This window comes from Dufourea novaeangliae, unplaced genomic scaffold, assembly GCF_001272555.1.
Source record: "Dufourea novaeangliae isolate 0120121106 unplaced genomic scaffold, ASM127255v1 scaffold96, whole genome shotgun sequence".
In the NCBI taxonomy this organism is placed as follows: domain Eukaryota; kingdom Metazoa; phylum Arthropoda; class Insecta; order Hymenoptera; family Halictidae; genus Dufourea; species Dufourea novaeangliae.
This window is the reverse complement of record NW_015373974.1, coordinates 52307-78867: the sequence shown is the minus strand read 5'-3', so window position 1 is coordinate 78867 and position 26561 is coordinate 52307. Positions and strand designations below refer to the sequence as shown.

Below are 26561 nucleotides of genomic sequence, written 5' to 3'. Positions count from 1 at the left end.
TCATAAATCATTTCAAGTATTCTATCTGATCAGTTTCAAAAGTACATCCCAATGCTATACATTCTCATGACATGGCATTAAAATGAATGGGACTTCTGGAGTACATATTTCAGAAGTGTGAAAAGAGAGATGAAGCTGAGAATATTTTAGCAAGATGTTGAAATTGTTATATATGGGACTAGGGGTGCTTTCAAAGTTCCCAGTATCTTAACAGATTGCTAAAATTTTATAAACTCTATGTCTTCTGACTCCGCCTGTTAAGATTCTATGTATCTTCTAAACCTTATGGAATTTAAAAATTATTGCTTGTACGGTACAAATAACTGAATTTGAATCAGTTTTATATCAAATCTGACACTGAGTTCAATTGAATTTCAAATATTCCCGCTTATTCAGGGATTTATTGATTCCGCGCAGTCGTGGCATTAAACGTTCCTAGCTATCGGCGACAGTTACTTGCAATAGTACCAATAAGAAGCACGCTTGTCGAGAGGTTATTAACACGACACTGTTCACTTGTGTTTAGATATAGTCGGAACGCGACGAAACGTGTTGCACCAGTTTACGAGCTTCCCAGTGAGCATATAATTTAATTACTGTCACGTTTTATGCAATCTTTACGACGTCTTGCGAACCCACTTGCGACATCAGGCTTCCTAACCTATACGCGAGTGAAACTACGAGGGTTTGTGACGATGACGGGAAAAATAAAAATCGGAACGCACGACGGATGTTTCCATTGCGATGAGGCTCTTGCGTGTTTCATGCTGAAGACACTGCCACGATACAAAGATGCAGAAATCATCAGGTAAAAATATTTTCCAACTTGAAACATGTAGATTTATATATATATATACATACATAGATGTACTACTTTTTGTGGAGTGAAGTTCAAAGAATTTGTATAGAAATCCTTGAAAGATACAGAATATTACAAAAATTTTTAGATCACGAGAACAAAGTATTTTGGACACTTGCGATGTGGTAGTTGATGTTGGAAGTGAATATAATCATTCAAAGCATCGTTATGATCATCATATGAGGTATATTTGAACGTTAGGTAGTGCTGTTTCATATTTAACATGTGGAATTAGATTTAAGGATCTTAATTTATCTTATGTGTTAGGGATTTTAATGAATCAGTGAGTACAGTTATAAAGAAACCAGGATACGATTGTAAACTGAAATTGAGTAGTGCAGGTTTAATTTATTGCCATTTCGGCCATGAAGTTCTTAAGCAGTTGCTTCCAGAAGCAAGTGACAGTGATATAGAGACAATTTTTAAGAAAGTTTATGATACATTTATTAAAGAAATTGATTGTATAGACAATGGAGTTTCAATGTTTGATGGAGAACCTGTGTAAGTTGATTGTTATTGGTATTATTACCAGTAGAACTGATAGAATGAGCTCTTATAATATTTCTTTTAGATATCGAATAGTCACGCATTTATCTGCTCGTGTACACTTTTTGAATCCTATATGGAATAGTAAAGACATTGATGTTCAGGAACAGTTTTTGAAAGCTGTTGAACTCACCGGCAAAGATTTTGTGCAGCATGTATTTTGTACGGCAAATTCTTGGCTTCCAGCTAGATCTATTGTGGAAGAATCCATTAAAAAACGATTCGAGGTAAACATCATTAATATAAATTTGTAATCAGTAGCAATGTTGTTACTGATATTGAAATATATCTAATCATTGTACATCTTTGAGGATCCATTATAATTAAGTTAAATATCATAATGGAGTGTTCAACTACTGTGCAAGTTTGTACCAAATTAGATTCTTCTATATTAGTGTTTGTTCGATAAACTCTTTAATCTATGAAATAAAATTGTTCTCTAATTTTACCTTTTGTAAAAATAGTCTATGAAAATTGAAGTGTGAGTAGACATTTGTAGTTTCACAGTAGGAAAATATTTACAGGTAGATCCAAGTGGGGAAATTATAGAGTTGCCGTGTGCAGTGGAATGGTCCGAGCACTTGTTTGCTATAGAAAAAGAGTTGAATCTACAGCCTACATTGAAGTATATAATTTTCAAAGATTCTAGCCATAGAGTTCGATGCGTTCCTGTGGTGCCTAGCAGTTTTGTGTGCAGGTACAATATACAGCCCTTCTAGTTCTCTCGAGAGTGGTTTGGATTCTTAATGCGCAATGTTGTCTTGTAGAATGTTTTTACCAGAATCTTGGGCAGGACTGCGAGATGAGGATTTAGAACGTGCTAGTGGAATTGACGGCGCCATTTTTGTGCATTCGGTGCGTTTTATCGGTGGATGTAAAACCAGGGAGGGTGCGCTGACGATGGCACGGAAGTCCCTTGAACTAGGAAAATCGGAATCTAATTAACCGTAATTGTAATTTATATCGATTAGTACAATTGAACATTACACCACAATATTTTATAGCCAACAATCAGAAATAAATATTTCAACTGCATATTCACCGCATTAAATCTTTATCAATACCTTGAGTATATATGGTATTTGCTACACCTAGTTACCATTTCCAGAAACGACATTAACCCTATCATGAAATGTGTCATATTTAACAATTTATATGTATATACTTTTATTACCGTATTTATTTTAATAAATTGATTTCATGTATTTTATATTGAATCTCTGGATTATTGAAATATTGAATTTCCAATTCCGGCAATGTGATTGCTCGGCTCATCATCGAAATACGCGTTACATCGAGCCCAGTTTTATTTTCCAGCAACGAAATTTTATGTTTATTTATCGAACCTTGCATTGGAGAAAAAAAAAATGCCAAAATTTTGTTATTTTTCGCTTATTTACCGAACCTTGTTCCGAGGAGAGAAAAACAAATTCCAAAAATCTTTCATTTTCCGTTCTTCTATAGATCTTCAGTTATGCAAATATGACGGACGATTCAATCCACTTCTATCTTCCTCCCCCACGATTCTATTTCTCTACAGCTTTGAATCGTCGAAAACTCGTTACCCCGGTCTTTGAAAAAGTTTCAGGTAATTCGTTTCGTGATTAAACTCCTAAGCCAACGCGAGTCTGAGGATCGGTTTTGCTTTCTTTTTTCGACTTTAATATTGTCCATTGTTTTAAACCTCTGACATTCGTAGACGTTTTATTACGAATTTTTTCGGAATTAGAACAATTTCTGTGCAACTTTTCCTTTTCTTTGGCTATCGAACTAGCATCTTGCCAAAGTTCTGCAATTGTTTTAATTAGTTGACAATTTTCCGTTGCCCCAGAATACATTCTGCGCCATTTTTGCCGAATTCGCGGGCCAAATATCAAATTCAAATTCTATTACAAATTTATTCAGAAGAAGTTGTTTATACATCGTAAATAAGGTTGAAAGAAACATCAGACTAGCATTTCATAAATTTTGCTACTTAGTTTTCTTTTGCTTGTTTATCATTAATAGTTCACGAATTATATAAATTAATAACTTATAGGACCGTGTAAGATACAACAAAAATCAAAACGTTTAACTCGATAAAATCCTCAAAAGAGGAAGAAAAAATTCAGTTTTTTACATTTGTGTTCACGAATTAGTTTAAATAATGACATTTTGCCTAAGAATCCACAATCAAACTGTTAACACCTTTCAACTGAAAAGTGAATCCGTTCTCCATCGTGTAAGAATTAATCGATCGAAAGTAATTAGACGGCGTGGATCGTCAATCGTAACTGCTGTTGTCAATTTATGAAGCAGTTCGTGCGGCTACATTATCAAGTTCGCACGTCTCCTATCATCATCCTTCCGGGGTTGTAGCCGGAGCGCCACGCGTTGAAATTATGCAACGGCACGTGACTGCCGCGGTTCGACGAACGTACTTGACACGTTGCCGACGAGGTCGGGGAACTACGTGCCTCGAACATCATGGAAAACAGGAATAAGAGACCTGGATATTCGATTCCACACACAATCTGTAAAGTCTATGCGTCCCCGTACAGGGATGTCATCCACCAGTGATGGGGATCAAACGTATTGCCTGAAGCTGCGTCTACACATGTAGGAAAATAGTGTTGTATAACAAATTGTTATATAACGTTGCTATCAAACATGTTTGTTATAATTTGTTACAATATGATATGTTCTGTACGAGTCTGTGCAAATTCGTAATAACATTTCGCATTATTTAACTCGCATTCATCCCTTGTGCATTGGCATAACTAGGTAGGGGCCAGGGTGGGCCTGGCCCCTCTAGAACACGGACTGTTCCCCCCGTCCAGAAATGATGGAAATATATAAAAAAAAACATTCGTCAGTTGGTAACATTTTATGTTATAAAAAATAAATACATGGGCCAAAATGCAATACGCAATGCAACTAAGTACGAAACGTTAAAGTATTAAGTAAAGTTATATTAGAATTAAGCTATTTAATTTTTACATTCTACTTAACTAATAATCCTGCAACATCAATTGAAAGGTAATCAATTAAATTACGTACAGATGCCTGATGGGCAGTGTTATAGGCGAAAGTCAGGGGACCTAGCCGCTCCAGAAAAAAATTCTAGTTACGCCAATGCCCTTGTGTCAATTCGACACAGTTTTCCCCGAAGAAATGACGTCATTCTGTCATGTTTATGTAAATTTAACTGAGGCTTCGTGATTTTTATTGTAAAGAATTTGCTAATTCAACTATTTATCACTTCATTGTGTTGATTTTTACCACTGGGTCAATTTGACACCGAGGGACAAATTAAGTTGGGAAAATGAGGAACGGATAAGGGTTGATAATGACGTTATACTTGATGGATTAATTTTGACTTAAATTTAATAATGGTGCAGTCACCCCGTCCCAATCAGAAGCGGAATTTTTGCGAAATTCCAAATTATTTCTGCCTGTGAATAGTTTAAAAATTCGTTATTCTATGTGCGTTCGATTAAAATGATTAATACGCGCCAGCAAAATGAAATCACGGGACACTTTTCCGGTCACTCCCCCCGTTTCATCAGCATTCTTGTCTCCCTTTCAGAGTCGCTAACCTGATTCATTAGTCGTTGATGCAGCAGTCTGTGGACAGAGAATAAAAAAGGGGGGCCCGAGAGAGGGGACTCACTAGCGTTTTTAAAGGGACACGCGGGAAAAGTTCGGGAATCGCGTTACAATATTGGATTAAAAGAAAGAAAGAGAAAAAAAAAAAGCTTCGTTGGCCGTGCATTCTGTTCCATCGGCGAATAATTGGAGCACTCGCTCAATTATCCGGCACTCAGGTTTCCGTTCCGAGAATCTCGTGCTCCGAGGAAAACTCGACACAGCATCCTCGAAATCTTGTTCTCTCAGATACATTCGGAGTTTTCCATGTTCGTTACCACCATTTTGTTCTGCTACGAAACTTTTGGTATATATAGACATTATTTTGTTGGGTTGGATGGCGAACTTCGCTTCTTGTAACTTCGTGGCAGGGAATTATTTTCTATCACTTTTCTCGTCCAATTTTGGTAATGATCGAAGTTTAAGATTCAGCTCTTTAGACTGATATGATTATTGTAAGTAGAACGTGTAATTGTTATTTAATGAAAATTTATTGATAGATGCACCAATATTCTAGAGTTTGTTCAATATTATGCAGAACTGTCTGTTTCTATCGGATTGATTAACATGATAAACTTTTGAAAATATATAAATTTATAAATTAACTAGTTTCTTCACTTTTATATTGCAAGGAAAGTTGTGGAATCTGAGGAAATGCAGAATCAGTCATTTCGACTGAGTCTGAATGAGCAGAACAGTTTAAATTGAAAATATTTTCCCGCCGTTTCCTTGTTTACAAATGGCGGTAACTGTTAGGGAACTGGACCAGTAGGCACTGTTCATAAAGAATAGCTTTTTATTTTAAAAAAAGGAATGGTAAGTGACATGGTAGTTGTAACTTATAACAAATAAATTGAATGATTAAAAGAATGAATAGTCAGAAGATTCGTTTTTTTTTACCAGATATCAAATTATGAATTGTTCTCCGTATCGTAGAATCTGAAATAAAAACTTGTAGTTTCTGTCACTTTTTTTCCCTCGAAAAGCTGTGGAACCTGATTTATCGACCGTGCAAATAATTTACGTGGCACAGAAAAGTGGCACTCGTCGAGAGAATCAAGAGGCCGTAAAACCAACGGAGAACGCGAATCGGGTAATCCAATAATAGGGAAGCGAAGTGAGCGTTGACGGGAAACACTTTGATGCAAAGTGTGCCATATTTATTCATCGAATTCCGTAATTCCTGTCGTCTGTTTATCGAGTTCGATGCATAAGAAACGGCCCATAAAAGCCAAGCGCGTCTTCGACACGCGTCTGCCCGCCATTGATGCGGCGCAACACAGCGTCCGCCATCTTTGTTCGATATATATACAGGGTGAGTTAATAAGAAGTTTGTATTATCTAAAATAACTCGTTACTTATTGGTTGTATAAAAAAACATTTTAAACGAATTACATTGCATTCGAAGTGACCCACCGAATGGATGCAATTTGATTTTTTTATATCTTATATTTTCTGAGATATCAAGGTCACCTTGTGTTTTTCAAGGTCAATGAATTTTTTTTAGTGTTGTGTTCTAGTCGATAAAGAGACAAATTGAACGATCTATAAAAAGGTCTAGGGAAAAAAGATTTATTGACCTTGAAAAAACTCAAGGTTACCTTGATATCTCCGAAAATATAATACATGAAAAAATCAAATTCGTGATGAAGTGGTCCCTTTAAATGCGTTTGAAATGTTTTTTAATGCAACCAAGAGGTAACCACTTATTTTAAAAGCCAGTTCTTATTGACTCACCCTATATGTATATCTAGATATAGATATTTCAAGTTAAACGCCGCTGTTAAACGCCTTATAGTAACTAATAATCCTCCTTTCAACAAGAATTAAAGTTAGAATGTCGGTATTAAAAAAATATTCGTCTTCCAAATAGGTTAGGTTCATTTTCTACACTTTATTATTTTATCGTTTCTTTAGTTTTATGTTCTAAATAGTTCCAAAATTTCTTGTCTTTCAAAGAATACATCGTTCCATTATTATGGTACAATCAAAATCATCGCGGCAGAAGGTAAATTAGGACTTCGCCAATTTTTTCAAAATGTCTGCCGCGAACGAGTGGCGGTATTTACGAAAGAAAGGATGGAAAGAAAAGTGTATTTGGCTCGAATTGAGGATGGAGGTTTATAATAATCTTTTTTTTACGCGATGAAAGTACAGTCTTCGACGGGACGTGTAATTATAGACGAACTGGGCTTATCTCAGTTTGCATAGAACTTTACGAAGAATTTCCGCGACGACAGGTGGAATAATCGTCGGCGCCCGTGCTTTTCCGCGATAGAGCTGTTCAATTACTTAAAAAGGTCCATTCGCCGGGTTTATCAACGCGCGAGACTTCCCCCCGTTTTCATCTCTCGTTTCGCGCTATAATAATTGCGTCATTTGTTCGTACCGCCGGGACAGATAAGCTTTTCGAGGAAAATTAACAAGGCAATCTCGACCCCATAAATATTATTATTATTATAATGTTAATCTCGAGACTCGAGATATACCGGAATAAATTTTAATTCATGACGAAATCGGCATTTTTTTTTATCCGAAATCAGGCGCCATTTTGGTTACCCACAGGGGCCATTTTGGTTATCTAAAGGGGTCATTTGGTCATTTTGTATTTTATTTCTATTTACTTATTACACTTGATTTGTGTTAGTTAATTTATTTTTCGAGTTCAGTTTTACGTCTAAAGGCGCCTAGTATTTACCTATCTCTTTAGTGGCTTAAACGGAGGAAAATTGAAAATTGAATGTAGATGCGCATGAACGCTACGAGGGCTGATACATCTGGATAGATGAGATTCGTATTTGATCCTGGTATAAGGAGAAGGATCAGAGTGTTATCTTGATTGATTGATCGATTCCCATACACAGCCACTCGTTTCTTCACAAACCTAATGGGCCACGAGTTTCCCCTGGGATTCTACAAATGGTTATAGCGTGATATCCAGTCGGAATTGATGGCCAAATTATATTTGCATTCCGTGTACAAAATGCACGACGCTGGTATGGAAATGGCAATGGCTCGTGTACGTAATGAAACAGGAGTACAATAATTCATATACCTGTATCTAATGTTGGTCATTTTTTACAGTGCATGAACATTGCATTTTATGAAATTACGTAATTTGGATTAAGAAAGTAAATGTTCAGGAATCCAAGAATTTGGAACGTGGAGATTTTGAGATTATGAAATTCAAAGTTTAAAAATTTGGAAGTATGGCAATTTGAAAATTTGAAAAGTGTGGAAATTAAAAAATTTAGGAATTCGGGAATTCAGAAATTTGGGACTTTATGATTTCAAGAATTCAGGAATTTGTGAGTTTAGAATTCAGGAGTTTAGGAGTTCAAGAAGGCAGTGATTCTTTATTAGCAATTTTTGTTAAACAATATACTGCCTTGAAATCTATTTCCGCGGCGAAAATTTGTTTAGCGCTTGTGAAAAGTCCCCTCAAACTCAGGATTAAAAGGCACTCGAACTCAGGCTTTGTCCAGCCTACCTCCCATTGAAAAGCATTCAAATTAGATTTAAATCACCGGTGAGATTTGCATGACGTCGGGTTTATCGAATCACGGAAATAAGAGGACGTTTCCGTCTTTATTCAGTTGAATAAGTCGTTTACCCTGTAAACAAAGTACTCCTCTTGCAGTGGTACAAAACTCAGTCTTATCCAGGCTAAAATTGAATCTATCAATAATTCATAGTAACGAAACCGTCGCTTACATAAATCCTGACCAGCCATTGTCGGGATGAATATCGATGGAAACAAAAATAAAACTGGGCAAGATTACCAAAGCAAAAAGTAAATCCCTATATTGAATCCTGAATAACTTTTATTTCCTTATTTTTTTAACGTTATTTTTAGTTAATATTTATAATAGTAAAAATATTTCAATTAATGAAGTGATGTTACTTATAAAGTTTTCCCGGCCGAAATAAGGTTAGCCGCTTATGACTCAGTCGAAGGGGTGGGAAACTGGACCAAACCAGTATGAGACGGAAGTTTGAATGTTATTGCACCAACAAAACTTTCCCGACTCGTAACGACCATTCCCTAAGTGATACTGTAACTTTCGAAAGAAATCCAGAAAACAGAAAGAAACCTCGAAAAAGAACCGACAACTCCTTCAAAAACAACCCCACGATTGTAGACAATGAATCACTATAATTATTCAATTTATAAATGTTCAGGTAACTCTCATATAACACAATGGTCAGGTTCGTAAAAATTGTCGTGTTATACGAATCCAAGAACTAGTATGTCTACAGCATACAAAAAATAAGGTTAGGTTCCCAAAACTAACAAAACTATGCTACTCTGCACAATTCTTTAACCGTACACATTGTAGGAAACCGTGTAGTAATGTATCGTGTTATGAGGGTATCGTGTTATGGTAGTTCCGTGTTATACCAAGACTGCCACTAGCAGAAAAACAATACCACATTGAAACCAGAAGTAAAAAGTTGATCATCCCAAGGCAGAGTCTCCACAGACCCACTAACACATGTTACTGAACCCCAATCTTCTCAATCCTGCCACGATCCTAAAATATAATGTCCCTACCCTATCGAGATAAAATTATCATTTCCACACCTCTGACCATAATTCTTCTGTTTCCAGGCGGCGAGACATCCCCCGCTCATGGGAGGTCGTTAGTTCGGCCTGGATCCCATGGCTGGCGTCCTGTCGATCCCCTGAACTGTGGCAGCACAGAGAGTGGAAGAGGTGAATCAGATCGAACGGCGTGGTTTCAACCGAGCAAAGAAAAACACCGGAAAGTCTGACGGGCGTGTGAGTGCGCGCAAGGAAGGAGGCAACGGTGGCTGCTCGGGTGCCAAGAAGATGCGGGTGTTCGCGTGGCCTGGCAGCGTGACTCGCGGGAGACTCGCAGACGATGAATTGGCGGGCAACGATGTTGGCTCACGCGGCGGACCCGAGAGAAACGGCAGCAGCACAGGCAGGAGCAGTAGCAGCAGCAGCAAAGCCGGCGGTAGCCAGCACCGTGCGATCCGTCGCGGCGAGAAAGAGGGCGCGGGTAACACCGTCATCATCGGCAGCATCGGCTGGGCATGTACGTCATCTACCCGGCGGACGAGCTCCTGCGAATCTATGAGAATCATCCCGCGCGTGATCGTAATAGCTCAGTGTTGACTGGCGATCGACTCCGCCGTCCGAGCTGCCAGATCACCGTGATCGCTGTCAGCGAGACCGCCGAACCGGTCGAGGAGGATTCCAAGTGGAGAAAGGAGAAAAGCAAGAGGCGAAGGAGAAGCGGTCAGACGCGAAGAAGAGGAGCCCGACGTAACGAGGCTCGGAATTACGAGAACACTAGGGGCGCTGTTGCCCGGGACGGCACCAGGACTATGCAAAACAGCCGTGGCGCCGGCGAGGACGCCGGCAATCCTCTCAAGGACCTCACGCAGCCAGGACTCAACGAACCCCTCAAGCAGCACAATGCGGCCGCGCTCAAGCTCGTGCAGACTGGTGAGTCTTGGATTTTATATTTTCAGACTTAGGTTATTAAACTGGTACCTTCGGGGAGCTTCAGATCAGACAGGATGTTCATTTTAGGATTCAAGAAGGTTTAGATTAAACAGTTTTTGTTGTTTGTTCCTGAGATAGTTAGGGGAGATGTGGGTCTGATGATATTGTCGAAGGTAGACCTATGAATCCCTTTAATTGTGGAGAGTGGTGATTCTTGGATTTTACATTTTCAGTCTTTGGTTATTTAGTACCATCAGAGAGCTTCAGATCAGATGGGATGTTTATTTTAGGATTCAAGAAGGTTTAGATTAAACAGTTTTTGTTGTTTGTTCCTGAGATAGTTAGGGGAGATGTGGGTCTGATGATATTGTCGAAGGTAGACCTATGAATCCCTTTAATTGTGGAGAGTGGTGATTCTTGGATTTTACATTTTCAGTCTTTGGTTATTTAGTACCATCAGAGAGCTTCAGATCAGATAGGATGTTTATTTTAGGATTCAAGAAGGTTTAGATTAACCAGTTTTTGTTGTTTGTTCCTGAGATATGTGGGGGAGATGTGGGTCTGATGATATTGTCGAAGGTAGACCTATGAATCCCTTCAATTGTGGAGAGTAGTGATTCTTGGATTTTATATTTTCAGTCTTTGGTTATTTGGTACCATCAGAGAGCTTCAGATCAGATAGGATGTTTATTTTAGGATTCAAGGAGGTTTAGATTAACCAGTTTTTGTTGTTTGTTCCTGAGAAAGGTGGGGGAGATGTGGGTCTGATGATATTGTCGAAGGTAGACCTATGAATCCCTTCAGTTGTGGAGAGTGGTGAATCTTGGATTGGGTTTGATAGGGTGAGATAGGGTCAAAGGTACCATCAGAGATCAGAAGTTCCAATCAAGAAGTTCAGATGAACCAGTTTCTGTTGTTCTTTCCTAAAAGGTATAGATGAGATAGGGGTTTGATGATATTGTCAAAGTCACACCTATAAATCCCTATTAAAGTTATCAGATCAGAATAATAAGGCCGAACAGTAAATCTGGAGTATGAGAATAATTTGAAGCCTTAGGTGTTTTCCTATGTTTGTAGGAGATCTGATATTGGACTCTATCTGTAGGGTTTATCTTGTAGTTTCATGAGCTTAATAGGGGGTGGGGTCACCTAGATATTCAGAGTGGGACGGGGATATGAATCAGGGAACTTAGAGTATCTTGGGTGGATAGGTCAAATGTCAACCATTAGTGAAGGTTTTGAAACTAATCTCACAGAGTTTGGTCATCAATGGCCTGGTCCTCAATACTCCCTTCATCTAACTTCACATAGCAACTTTCAACTTCCAGTTACAGACGTCAGACGGCGCCACTAGTGCTTCGTATTTATCTTCTTATATGAATGGTTTCTGTTTGAATTATTCCTAGAATCCTAGTCAGATTTTTATGAGTCTGGAGTATGAGATATCAGTGGAGTATAATATATAAATTTTATGATATCAGGAAGTTCAGTAAGCTTAAAATATTATGTTACATTCACAGAATTCCCCTAATTTGAATACATTTTCATAATGTAAATAGCACGGAACATGGTAAGGTTTTCCCCTATTAGTATAATACATGAACCCTAGCTGACATTGCCCCATGTGTGCATACGTGATATAAACACAATGGAGACATAATAGCCTGGCTTTAGAAGGCTGTGATTCAAGGGGGATGTTTACAATGGTCCACCAACAATAGATGGATTATGGATTCTCTTTCAGATACTGATCCATTCTCTAGATAACTTTTTCACCCTAATTCCCAATCATAAATATAACTTGAAATGAAGATAAGACACTTAAATTTAACTTCTCAGGCGCTAAACTTCATTACTGCACTCTCTTTGCAGTATTTCTAATCACTTAGAACTATGGTGCATTTTTAAAACACTTCTACAACCATTCCATTTACCTTGTTATACAAACACAGTTATCGTGATTGCATGTGGTCTCATCAAAGGTCTCTGGTGCATACACCTCCTTCGTGTTTAAAGACAGTTTTCCCTCGTATTTAGTAGTTAGCAAAGTTATACGTTTCAGGGCTCTATGTTGTTTATTATTTCAACGGCACTACACGATCTGTAATGCACCATTCGGTAATGTGCGTTCAGGTTTCGTGCTGGGGGCTGTAACTTACTTCACGACCGCCCACAAACGAGCCACTTAAGAGCTTTGCTTGGCTGGAACGTAGACAAGTCCTGGGGGATGAATCCCGCCATCCCTTTTGGGTAATTCTTACAGTCTTTGTACGTACAAGACGAACCATAAATGTACACTGTTACAGATTATTTTCTTGGGAACAATTATGGACAAAGTTCTTCTAGTGTTCTTTGACATAATGGGCTTTGTTATGTGATACAGGGGTACCATGTGTCTCCTACAGGATAAGGGCTCACCTACCATGTCTTCAAATACAGAAAATAAGGTGTCAGAAATCCTTTTCTTTTGAACAATTAAAAGTAATCTTTTCAATATTTGAAGGATCAATCGTGCCTTTTGTATGCTACTAGGGTCCCAGTATGGTACTTCTAGGGCATCTCCCTCGATATTTCCACATTTTTTAATAGACTACTACACACTATTTATCCTCAAGCGAATTTACCAAAACTCGCAGTAATCAAATTAAAGGATAGTATATTAAGCCCCACGGATCTCATACCATTACAATAATATTTATTTGAAAAATTAATCTCAAAAAGTGGAGACTCCAAAAGAAATTTCAAGTCACTATTGTCCCACTTTCTGATTTTCAAACATCGATAAAAATTTGATGTTCGTTCTACATTCGGGATGAAATCGTTGGAAAGGATTCCGCGATCCCAGCGAATCCAACGGGCGCCAACGGAAACGATGGTCGTGCCGACCGGAAGGGGAGACATTTTGGCACCGGTTTCGACCCATACCCGCCGATACCCTCCGCCCAAAAAGTGTCCGTACCGTAACTTCTAACCTTTTTATGATGATCTTAACGTACGACTGCCCAGTCTGTGTCGTTGTAAACGAATAAATCCGGTGGGGAGAGGGGGGGGGGCAGTTGGACCGTAAGAATGACACAACGGTGGAATAACCTCACAGGAAATCGCGCGTTGGCATAGAAACTGTCGACGTAACGGCGACTCGAGGGGGCGAAACGACGCTGGTTCCTGGGACGCGACGCTGTTGCGAACAAAAAAGTGTATACATTGTGAACGATAACACGGTGGGGAGTTAATAAATATATGGGACCATTTTACGGGGTGGAGTCTAGAGATGCCGAAATAATGGGAAAAGTTTATGGACAGATACACTTCCGTTCATAAGTATCGGGACACTTGTCGAGTAGGGTGGAGAATGAGGTAGATGTGATGGGCCATTATGAAATTGTTGGAGGTCTGAAATGAATATTGTTTTGGAGGATGTTGAAGCCTCATGGGCAACGATCATTTATTTGGTATTGTTGGAATTCGGGAATGTGACGATTTGGTAATTTGAAAATATTGAAATTTATATATTTTAAAGTATGAAAATTTGGAAGAATGGTATTCGAAGAATTTGGGAATTTAGGAGTTCAGGAACTCAAGGATTTAGGAATCCAGGAATTCAAGAACTCAAGGATTTAGGAATTCAAGAATTCAGGAATTTAAGAATTCAGGAATTCAAGAATTAAAAAATTCAGATATTTAGGAATTTAAGAATTCATGAATTTAGGAATTAAAAAATTCAGATATTTTGGAATTTAAGAATTCAGGAGTTTAGGAATTCAGGAATTTATAAATTCCAGAATATAAGAATTTAGGAATTTAGGAATTATAAAATTTAGATATTTAGGAATTTAAGAATTCACGAGTTTAGGAATTCAGGAATTTATAAATTCAAGAATTTAAGAACGTGTACAAACTGAATGAAACGACAAGCAATTGCACCGATAAAAAAACAGACGTCCTAATGATTATGGACGGATGTGTCTCAAGTGCAAAGAAACTAAAAACGGGACGAAGGGTCGGTTAAGATGCTTGGGAGCCAGCGACAGGGCAATTATAACCGGGGAAACGCGGCCCGCCATTCACCGCCATCGTTTCGCGAAGCACGTGTATATTTTAGGATTCAAGAAGGTTTAGATTAAACAGTTTTTGTTGTTTGTTCCTGAGATAGTTAGGGGAGATGTGGGTCTGATGATATTGTCGAAGGTAGACCTATGAATCCCTTTAATTGTGGAGAGTGGTGATTCTTGGATTTTACATTTTCAGTCTTTGGTTATTTAGTACCATCAGAGAGCTTCAGATCAGATAGGATGTTTATTTTAGGATTCAAGAAGGTTTAGATTAACCAGTTTTTGTTGTTTGTTCCTGAGATATGTGGGGGAGATGTGGGTCTGATGATATTGTCGAAGGTAGACCTATGAATCCCTTCAATTGTGGAGAGTAGTGATTCTTGGATTTTATATGAACTCAAGGATTTAGGAATTCAAGAATTCAGGAATTTAAGAATTCAGGAATTCAAGAATTAAAAAATTCAGATATTTAGGAATTTAAGAATTCATGAATTTAGGAATTAAAAAATTCAGATATTTTGGAATTTAAGAATTCAGGAGTTTAGGAATTCAGGAATTTATAAATTCCAGAATATAAGAATTTAGGAATTTAGGAATTATAAAATTTAGATATTTAGGAATTTAAGAATTCACGAGTTTAGGAATTCAGGAATTTATAAATTCAAGAATTTAAGAACGTGTACAAACTGAATGAAACGACAAGCAATTGCACCGATAAAAAAACAGACGTCCTAATGATTATGGACGGATGTGTCTCAAGTGCAAAGAAACTAAAAACGGGACGAAGGGTCGGTTAAGATGCTTGGGAGCCAGCGACAGGGCAATTATAACCGGGGAAACGCGGCCCGCCATTCACCGCCATCGTTTCGCGAAGCACGTGTACGCGTTTTATGGGGCAATAATTCACAATTATGTCATCGTGTCGGGTTATTTTATCCGGCGCGAGCTACCGTCGCTTCTGTCTCGTGAAACCAGTTTTTTTGTTGTATTTTTCCCTCTGTCGAATGCACCAGAAGGAACGATTTTTCTTTTTCGTTAACCGAACGAGCGTGTGAATATTCTTGTTGCTGTGTTCGAAACGAGAAAAAAGTGGTAAAAATCCTGTCGGGTTGGAAATTCGAGAATGTTACCGGTGTCCGTTGTATTTTTTATTTTTGAAAAGAATCTGTGCGGATTTTGTGTACATGTATTTTGAATTTTGTGTTTTCAATATATTGCAAATTGTTTCGCACGATTTTAGAAGTTTCTTTCAGGCGAACTTTGCAATTTGGAGTCTGAAGTTTCACAAACATTCTCAATTCATTTATGAATTACTTACTCGTACATTTGTTTCAAATTACACGAATGCAATTTGTTTTTTGGAATCACAGAATTATGTAAACATTTTTTTTTCATTGTTCAGAAGGATACTGAAAAGATTTACAAATTTCAAAATTTTAGAATTCCCCGGAATTCACTCAATTAACGAAAATTTACATCGAGCCGACAGCAACAGCATCCGTTTTAATTCAATTTAGTCTCCAGAATATCGGGCTGGTGGGCATTCGTCACAATTAAAAAAATATCAAGTTTCACGGTGAAAATAATAAACGAGAGACCATTCCATCAGTGAGTTACGCGAAACCAATTTTCCCCGTGGAAATACGAACAATTTTTTAATAATGACGGGAACGTGTTCGATTCGCCATTTTAATTTCAGTGACTTCGATCTTCAGAACAAGTTACCCAACTTGAGGAACATAATTGCGCTGATAATCATAAAACTGGTATAAGTCAATTAAATGTTTCCATATTATCGCATTGTAAATCGATGTAATGCCAAATAAGTACGTACAATTGTTTTTTTTTTCGATTTTTGGCTTACACCACATTAACAATAATACTTCTTGAAATAAAGTCTAGATAATTTCTTAGTTGTACACATCTTAATGAGAATTGTATTAATCAGGGTTCATACTAATATAAATTACAATAGTTAATTCTCAGAAGGAAAAAAAATGGTCTTTGCCCTAGAGGGGAAAAAATTGGATCTTGCTCCCTCCCCTACAGAAAAAAAATAATGTTATGGAATTATCTCAAGATAAATTTTGCCCTCCCCCGACTGTAACCTGGCTAAGCTCATGTGAATTTTCACTTTAGCATTAATAATACCATTCGTAAAATATTCTGCATAAAGTGGACTGACACTTCCGCGAGTAATTTTATGTTCGTATGAACTTTATTTTTCTTTTAATTTTTATCAGATATTGTGAGACACCCTGTATAAAAATCTTGGGTTCAGATTTTGGGGTATCTTTCACCTCGAGGGCATTGGAGGCGCCGACCCTCTCGATTAATTATGTCGGATGGGGCAGAAATAGGGGTTGCCGTTTCTATTACCGAATCCTTCCGTCATCGGTCTATGTCAAACGGCATCTCATCTTGGTACGTGGTCCAGGAAAACGTCGATCCACGGGCGCGAGAGGACCGATCAACCTTTGCCTCCGTCGTTTGCCACTGGCCGATCGATCTAGCAGGGATCGAGGGTAATAAATTTGCAAATTTTTTGTGGAGGGAATTTGGACGAGAAAGGGACTTCTTGGATTAACGGGGAATGGAATATCGTCGGATTGACTTTGATCGAGATCGTTGATACACGATGGGATCGTCTATTGTCCGGATTAATAGGAACTCGGACCCCCCGTCCTGCTAACCAGTTTCTTTCGGGTAATTGGCCCGGATGGATCTTTGACGGATGATGGCATATTCGGTTAGATCACCGTGTCTATTATTTCCCCTGCGTATTCGGATCTCTTAGGATATGATTTATGTGACAAAATATCTAACACTTATCTGAACTAATAGGGAGACATAAGTATTCGGATAATAGAACATTTTAACAACAGAACGTTCGGATAATAGAACGTTCGGATAATAGAACGTTCGGATAATAGAACGTACGGATAATAGAACGTACGGATAATAGAACGTACGGATAATAGAACGTACGGATAATAAAACGTACGGATAATAGAACGTTCGGACAATGGAATGTTCGAATATTAGTTTACAAATAAGAGTAAAGTAGAGCCTCCCATGTCCGAACTAATAGGAAGACGATAAGTGTTCGAATAACAGAACGTTCGGATAATAGAGCGTTGGAATATTAGGGTGTTCGGATAATGGGTGTTCCGGATACGGGAGACTCTACTGTTCATTAATATTAAGACACTCATAGAAGGAAAAACCTATGACTCAGTTAATAATTTAATTAACAACGAACCTTCAAACGAATTGTTTTTCGATTAAGCGAACCTCCTTTACCCCCTCCCACGGTTCCGTCCTTCACTCAGAAAATTAGTTGCATGCAACACGAAACGTTCAGTCGACAAATAACCGAACTTAATAATTAATTCACCGATGGAAATGTAGCGAGCTGGTAATGTGATTAACTGTGGACATCCGTCCACTCGTTCCGCCATATTTGTTGAATAATTTGACGTCGAAAGGGATGTCGATCGATTGTAAACCGGGACCTATGAATGGCCGATTCTGCCTTTGGCACGTGGACAATTTGTCATTTTTCCAGAAAGAATCGAAAACACTGCATCGATGGTTCTAGCAAAAGGGGTTTTCAACCCTCTGCGTATAAAAGGACGGGAAAAATAGGGACGCACAAAAAAGTCACGAAAATCCAGTTTGTTTTCTCACGTGTGGTCGACTCCAAATGGAGAGGAAAATTGAGAGCTCTTTTTGAAAATGTTCGACGAGGTGTGCAGTGGATAACAAAGTTATTTAAACACTCGTGTCTCTTACCGTGAATATGTATATTAAACGAAATGATAAAAAAAATATTGCTTGAAAGCCAAGTACAATTATAGTGTAATAGAAATTTTTGTGATATTATCTAAAAGTTTTTAGAGTTATTTTTAAAAACTATCTGTGTTAATATATTCTGACACACTGTATACGCCTGCAAGGAGATCAAAAGTTGTGACACGTATGCTAAATTATTGCAGGGAGTGTGATTTGTGAACACTTGTTGAACGCACCGGGTTACTTCGTGGTTTTACGCTGAACCGAATAATGTTTCTCCGGACGGACGGTAAATTTGAATTTAACCTCAAATATTAGTAGATAGGTACTCTTTCCTGAGATAATATTTACGGGAACTAATATTCACTCCAGAAAATTAAATTACAAGAGGTTTGTGGTACTGCAAACAATTATGTAATTAAATTATCAACACCAATTGTCACAGTTTCAAGTTAAACAAAAAATCCTGCAAATTGTCGTTTCGAATCATAATATAAACATTCCCTACCCTCGTTCTTTAGAATTCAATTACACGAAAAGTTATTGTCCCAATCAACGAACGAATTAACCACGAACGAAATTGTTCGCGAATTAAGTGCAATAATTTTCAGATAGTCGTTCCGGTCGACACAGTCGCGGTTGCACAGAGGAGGAGCAATAATTACTCGCGATAAAAAACGAAGTGTCACGGTGTGTCCCGGTGACACAAATACGCGTCACGCGACCGACAGTTCATTTTCCTCGAACAGTTCGTGTTATTGCATTTTATTTTATTTTTTTTTCCTACGTGGAAACAACGTCTACTTCTCTATTTCTCTCTGTCATTTTTCCCAACTGTCTTCGCAAACAACGACACCTGTCAGTCGATTACTTTCGAACGAAACAATTTTCGCAGATCGAAACCGTCGATCGTTCTGCAGCCGGGAAATACCATTCGTTCTACCAGGTCCGACGGAAAAGAAACAGGAAAAATACGTTGGCCACCTGGCTACAATGCAAGCGTTTAATTCCGCTGGAAAAAAAAGGACGTGGCAATTTAGTAAATTAATCGGCCATTTTGCGCTGGAACATTTCCTGGGATTTTTCATTTCATCGTTTTTTTTGGTTTCATTCTTTCTCCAGGATATGCAAACTTTTACATTTTCACGGGAAAGATTAGTCCTAATAGTTCTTTCAGTACCATCATTTTTATAAACACTGCCTGAAAGCCAGTAACCTCTACTTTATTTGTCACTTCAAAGCTTAGGAATATTTCTGGGGATTTATTATAGGGGATCCCTATGTAGGTTTGAGGGTTCCATGACAAATATGAGGATTTGACGAAGTATATGTAACTGCCTCAGAATCTTAGATAGAGGTACAAAATGTCAGGCAATCAGACCTTTCAATTTAAATACTAAGCATCTCCATGTTGTAGAATCTCAACATCCAGTCTTTGCAATTCATCATCAGTTGTAAAGTTTAAAAAAACTAGAATCTGGTCTCAGAGCCCCAAGATACTAGGCATCAGGTCTTAAAGCCGCAAGATACTAGGTACTAGGTCTCGGAGCCCTAAGATACTAGGCACCAGGTTACAGAGCCTCAAAATATTAAACACCACGTCTCAGAGTCTGAAAATACTGTCATCAGACCACAAAGCCTCAAAATACCAGCATCAGGTCTCAGATCCTTGAAATACCAACATCAGGGCCCAGAGTCTCAAGGTGTCAGTTCAGGTCTGAAATCCTCAAAATACCATCAGGCCCCAGATCCTCAAGGTGTCAGTTCAGGTCTGAAATCCTCAAAATACCAGCATCAGGCCCCAGAGCCTCAAGGTGTCAGTTCAGGTCTGAAATCCTCAAAATACCATCAGGCCCCAGAGCCTCAAGGTGTCAGTTCAGGTCTGAAATCCTCAAAATACCATCAGGCCCCAGAGCCTCAAGGTGTCAGTTCAGGTCTGAAATCCTCAAAATACCATCAGGCCCAAGAGCCTCAAGGTGTCAGTTCAGGTCTGAAATCCTCAAAATACCATCAGGCCCCAGATCCTCAAGGTGTCAGTTCAGGTCTGAAATCCTCAAAATACCATCAGGCCCAAGAGCCTCAAGGTGTCAGTTCAGGTCTGAAATGTTCAAAATACCATCAGGCCCAAGAGCCCCAAAGTGTCAGTTCAGGTCTGAAATGCTCAAAATACCATCAGGCCCAAGAGCCTCAAGGTGTCAGTTCAGGTCTGAAATGTTCAAAATACCATCAGGCCCAAGAGCCCCAAAGTGTCAGTTCAGGTCTGAAATCCTCAAAATACCATCAGGCCCAAGAGCCTCAAGGTGTCAGTTCAGGTCTGAAATGTTCAAAATACCATCAGGCCCAAGAGCCCCAAAGTGTCAGTTCAGGTCTGAAATGCTCAAAATACCATCAGGCCCAAGAGCCCCAAAGTGTCAGTTCAGGTCTGAAATGCTCAAAATACCATCAGGCCCAAGAGCCTCAAGGTGTCAGTTCAGGTCTGAAATCCTCAAAATACCATCAGGCCCCAGATCCTCAAGGTGTCAGTTCAGGTCTGAAATTCTCAAAATACCAGCATCAGGCCCCAGAGCCTCAAGGTGTCAGTTCAGGTCTGAAATCCTCAAAATACCATCAGGCCCAAGAGCCTCAAGGTGTCAGTTCGGGTCTGAAATGCTCAAAATACCAGCATCGGGCCTGAAGGTCTTAGTGGAAGACTGTATAATGCCAGCAATCTCAGCTGACGTTTGGAGAAGGTCATTTGGGGTGTCGCCTTTGAGAGGTTGCAAGGGGGTACGTGCAGTTTTACGTAAAGGCCGGAGTAACTGGTCGATTCAGAGTGTGTCAAAGAGCGGTGCTCTTCCTCGAGGAAACGAATTCTCCCCGGAGCGTTTCGCAAGATTACATCCAAGACCTCGTTACCGCGGTATAAATAGAGCTTTCCTCCTGGCGTGGATTCAGTTTAACAGCCTCCTCCGCGGAGTAGCGGGTGCGCCGGGTCCAAACAATCTTCTGGCTGTCACGTGTGGTGACCTGGATGCTTATTCAGATCATTGGCGCCGGGTTGTCCCTTTCATCGGTTGCGCCACCGACTGTTCCCGCCCCTTTCTCTCGCCTTCGACATTGCTGGAAACTTAATTGGCAATGCACCCACGACTTCCAGGGTATTAAAGGATCTGACGATGATGCGTGTGTAATTCGAGAATTTAGATCAGCAGGAAATTTTGTATAAAACTGAGTTTCTGGTTGAGTTCAGTTCAGGTTAGGTGAACATGGTATCGTAACTTCAGTCTTTAGAATCAGATCTTAGATTTTATTATCAGGTCCTGGAGACTTGAAATTGAACCTGAGAATCGTCAGCCTAAAAGGCTCACCGCCTTTTTTTTAGGAAGATCTAGTAGTAGTGTGTCAGGAAAGCTGATTCTAAAAAGATTTGCTCGAGACCTTTCGTGTATGTGTGGGAAATAGAGATTGATTTCTTGAAGGAGATAGGAATCGACTTGGAAATTCTTCTGGCTGGCGTAGCTTGAGGAATAGTCAATCTCCTGATCAGTGTCGATTTCCATTGCAACAGTTGGCTGGACTGTTCAGATCAAGATTGATCTATCGAATTTTCTTTGGAAATACTTATTTTATATAATGTTAACTTATACTCAGATATTTAATTCAGCTTTTTAGGTCTTACTTTGAATAATTGTTAATTCATAGTGACTATTTTCATCCCTAAAGTTAGCTAGTCTGTACAGATTAAGGTAGATTGATCAACATTTTTCATAACTATATGTGCTTCTGTAATTTTACTCAACCCCTTTTAAATGTTTTCAAAACATTTAATTAATTCGTGATTAATAAAGGGTATCGTTAAATTTAGATTATAGTAACAGTGGTGACATCGTTACTGTATTTCCTCTAGGCAGGGAGTTCAATAAAAGCAATTGAACAAGGTATTACATAAAGTTCACTTTAATTAATTTTACTGTCGACTGCAGTGAATGTCCAAAGTAAACAAATAACGAAGATAGGAACAAAGTAATCGGTATTTATCTTCACTGGTACTAATGCTAATTAAAATTGAAATGAGAGATTTTATATGTTCATTTTAGTGTACGTATCCAACAGTGTATGGTTTCACAGACCATACAAGGTTCATTAGTATTACCAGTAACAGAATTTCATGGAGATTAGACTTCATGCAAATGGGTTCCATTTATGGTTGCCATTAAAGTTTCCAAATCCGAGAATCATCTGCAGGCTATTATCCCCAGACTACTGATCGCAACACCTTAAAAACAATATGGCTAAAGTATACTAAAAAGACGTCTGTCAGTTGAAGTAGAAGTCTGTATACTTCCTGCACTGAATGATCATAAATTCTCAAGAGCCAGCTCCTAGCTGGACCCTCCAGCTGGCTCTTCAAGTCGTCTAAGAAAGAACCAAAGAAACAACCAAGGGTCAAGAGACAAGTCAAGTAGCTCAGAAAGTATAATGTCAAGATGAGATATACAGGAAGTACCATATCTTTCCCTTGATATCAGATTTAAAATGTGGTCTAAAGGGGACTAAGATCTCAAGAACCGTTTCAAGTATTGTAGATTAATTTAATACGAATGTTACACAGACAACGGAGAAATTTAATCGTGAACTTAAAGGAGTAGGGACTCCTCTATGTTGTCATAAAACTAAAAAGGCCAGAAGTATCAAGAGCAAATAATCTTGATGTGTTACGTCCTCCGACAATGAACTATTATCTTCGAAGAGCTTAGAACCCCAAGTTCAACCTTAAATGGCCAAAAGAAGAAATTGTGAAGGTGAAATTCTTAAAATTGAACCATCAACCTCTACATTATTCAAACACTCAAGGAGCCTAAAATATCAAGAGCAAATACTTCTAATATTTATCATCCTGTAATAATGAACTAATCTTATAGCTCATAGTCCTTTGATCTAACAAGGGAAGGCACGGAAGTGTCCCCCTCCGATTTTGATGAAACTTCGTGTGTCTGTTAAGCAGTGAAACCACCCCTCGAAGTTTCGACCCGAAAGTACTATCTCGAAAACCAGAGGAGATACATGAAAACTTCTAATGGACGAGGTTCGCGGTTTTTTATGTAGAATAATATGGTGCTAACAAATTGTCCAAAATACAATTTGTCTATAACAAAATAATTTCGGATCGAAACATCGAGGGGTGGTTTCACCCATTAAAATCATGTCTCAGCCGATAAAAAAAAAATACGTGTCCCTTATTTTTGACTGCTTAACAGATATATGAAGTTTCATCAAAATCAGAGGGGGACACTTCCGTGCCTTCCCTTGTAAGAAAACCGTAAAATCACAGTTCACGAACCTTAAGTGATCAACGGAGGGAATTGATCTACGAGACCTAGAAACGGTTCAGCCACAAAGGTGAAACTCAACACCAAGGCCAGACCCGCCTCTTCCTGAAACCTGGCACCGACTCTCGGTTCACCGCTCCCGGGTGCCAAGGCCGCCTGATTCCTAGCGACTAAGGCGTCGTTTGTCCCCCCTATCAAGGTTTCACTCTGGGTCGACGACCAGGGTCCAGGTGCCGGGCCAGGACAAGGGGTGGGTTGACATGGCTGGCACGCAGGAAACCCCGGTGCAGGTTATATTTAATAAAGGAGTCTGGTTGCCACGGTAACAGTGAGGTGAACGAGCGCCGGTATTGATTCAGCCCACCTGAATTCAGGTCAACCCCTGACTAAACACCTTTCCCTCCCGTGTTACACCGAGGGTCTCTACGTTTCCGTTGCGTTCCTCTACGGGGCCCACCTTGCTGGATTTTCCTCCGACCTTTGCCTCCGTCGTCCCCATCTCCTACTCTCTTTGTCTGCCAGGCGGGCACGCGACCGCCATGCATTATGAATATAGTTCATCTTGATAGACGATGGTGCCACCAGTCGCGTGGTCTACCCTCACCACCCCTCTACTTTTTTTTCCACGAATCTGTGTGTGTGTGTGTCAGATCTGATACACGTGGAGTAGCGTGGAAGGCAATAGGTATAATACTGTAGTAAAAATAATAGTAGTTCACTGTGGTCTTCGAGATAACTTCTGGTAAAAATAATAGTAGTTCACTGTGGTCTTCGAGATGACTTCTGGTTGAAGCTACGTGGATGTTTGAATTCTTTATCAGAGTTGGCGACAACTGATCGCCACTGGCATACTTGGGATCCTTTTAACGAAGGGATCTCCAACGGTTTACAGTTTCCAAGAAACGGTGAAACTTCTCCGAGTTCTGTTGGAAGTATTGCGCTTCGTTCAGCATGGAAATGTTTAACTTTTCGAATCGGTATTTTTCTTGTCGAACAGCAACTCTCGGGAAGTGTTTGGGTCAGACATTACTTGATATGGCCGACTTGTGAAACGTTATAGGGTTCTGAATGTCTAGTAGAACACCTCGAAGATAAGTACGTGTGTTCGGAAGATCAATGAAAAATTATGAAGATCTCTACAGGTGTCCTAAGCTATTTATAGGTCTGTAAAGTTCACTGGGGGTTTTGTGCTGGCTTGGGCAATAACTACAGACATCTGCTAACATCTATAGATGTCTCTAGAGATATTTACAAGTCTCCTAAGCTCCCTAGATAGTATCATATGTACACATCCAAGTGTACCCTATGAACATGTATAACTGCTAGCAGGCATCTATGGCTCCCTTATCCCTAACCTAACGGAAGTCTACTGAATATCTAAAGGTATCTTTAATAATCCCTTGATCTCTACAGGTAAATAGCAATATCTACAAATTACACGTATTATCTGTAGGTACATATAATTATTTCTGAATAATGTAGGGAAGATTGACATCTGTCTATAAGTGTTCAACTCTTACTGTAAATATATTGAAGTACATAAATGTTATCTAGATGCTCGCTAAAAACTTGGGATCATTTGCCAATTCCTACTAAACTGACGTCTTGAGATAAATTTTCGTACTTAAAGCTACTTTAACCTAAACGTTCACGAGTACTATTATTTATAATATTTTAATATCATTAACCCTCAGGCGGAGAAGGCCTAGGCTAATTTTGACCCATGATTCTGAAAGGTTTATGCACTATTTCGGATTACAGAAACTATCTAAAGCCTGCAATTGTTCATACTATGATTTTACAAGACGACCTATGTGGTCTGTAGAAATCCATTCCAAAACACATCTAAAGCCAATAAGTGGGGATTTATCTGAACCCAGGTAGTACCATTTTTTGGATCATCGAAAACGTACGTCTTCTGAGGGTTAATACTACTTTTAGTAGTATACGAGGTTCATGATACTATTAAGCCAAAGGTACGGTCCGATCACGATGAATCTGAATTTAGACTATATCTCCCTCATTAAATTACGTGAGATTTCTAAAGACCACTGGCTGAAATACACAGAATAATAATATTTACACATGTCTGTCAACTCTCTACGCCCCTAAAATTATTTCAACGTGTCCCATTTCCCTGTTCCTCAATCTCTCATCGTTATCCCTCGACGCTTATTCCCCGCCATTTCGTTTATCTTCGCCGAGAGACACGCACACGTGACCAACGACTGGCAACTGTAAAATTAGAGGCATAAACGAAGTATCCTCGTTGATATCCCCAATGCTAAAGTGTTCCCGCGATCGAACGAACTTACGCGGCTCCTCGATAAGGGCAACGGGCCTCGTAAATGTTCGTCGATTCGGGAACGATAATGGCGACAGCAATTAAACGGGGAACTCAGCGCCCGTTCGAGTGCTCGCGGGGAACGATTTTTGTGACCGCGATCGATACCATCGCGGAGAGGAGAAATGCTCGACGACTCGTGAAATACATGTCGACCGGAAGTTATTGGAGCGTTCGACGCAATCGAAACCGTGATTAAACGAATTAATGTTCAAGAATTTACTGTCACGGTGGCCACCGGTGACCGGCGCAGAATCTTTCGTTCGGGTAGTGTCGGTCACCGGTGACCGGCGCATAATTTTTCGGCCGAACAGTGTCGGTCACCGGTGACCGACAGTCACAATATTTGTGACGGTCACCGGTGACCGACGCGGTAAAACTATTCCATGACGATCATCGGTGACCGACGAGGTCAAAATATTCTGTGACGGTCACCGATGACCGACAGTCGCAATATTTTATGACGGTCACCGGTGACCGACACGGTAAAACTATTCTATGACGATCGTCGGTGATTGACGAGGTTAAAATATTCTGTGACGGTCACCGGTGA

General features: G+C 39.3%; 2 protein-coding genes across 2 annotated transcripts in view; both read left to right on the top strand.

The window, feature by feature from the left end:
- LOC107187076 overlaps positions 1-26561 on the top strand; it is an 82014-nt gene that overhangs the window by 15435 nt on the left and 40018 nt on the right. Inside the window, exon 2 of the mRNA XM_015575082.1 lies at positions 9645-10508. Coding sequence (XP_015430568.1) covers positions 10094-10508 — 415 coding nt within the window. The 5' untranslated portion in view covers positions 9645-10093. The remainder of the gene's footprint in view (positions 1-9644; positions 10509-26561) is intronic.
- On the top strand, positions 477-2444 carry LOC107187077 (UPF0160 protein MYG1, mitochondrial). The gene is made up of 6 exons (XM_015575083.1): positions 477-808; positions 948-1043; positions 1127-1360; positions 1431-1632; positions 1930-2102; positions 2173-2444. The coding sequence occupies exons 1-6, from the start codon at positions 609-611 to the stop codon at positions 2348-2350; spliced, it is 1083 nt and encodes a 360-aa protein (XP_015430569.1). The 5' UTR covers positions 477-608; the 3' UTR covers positions 2351-2444.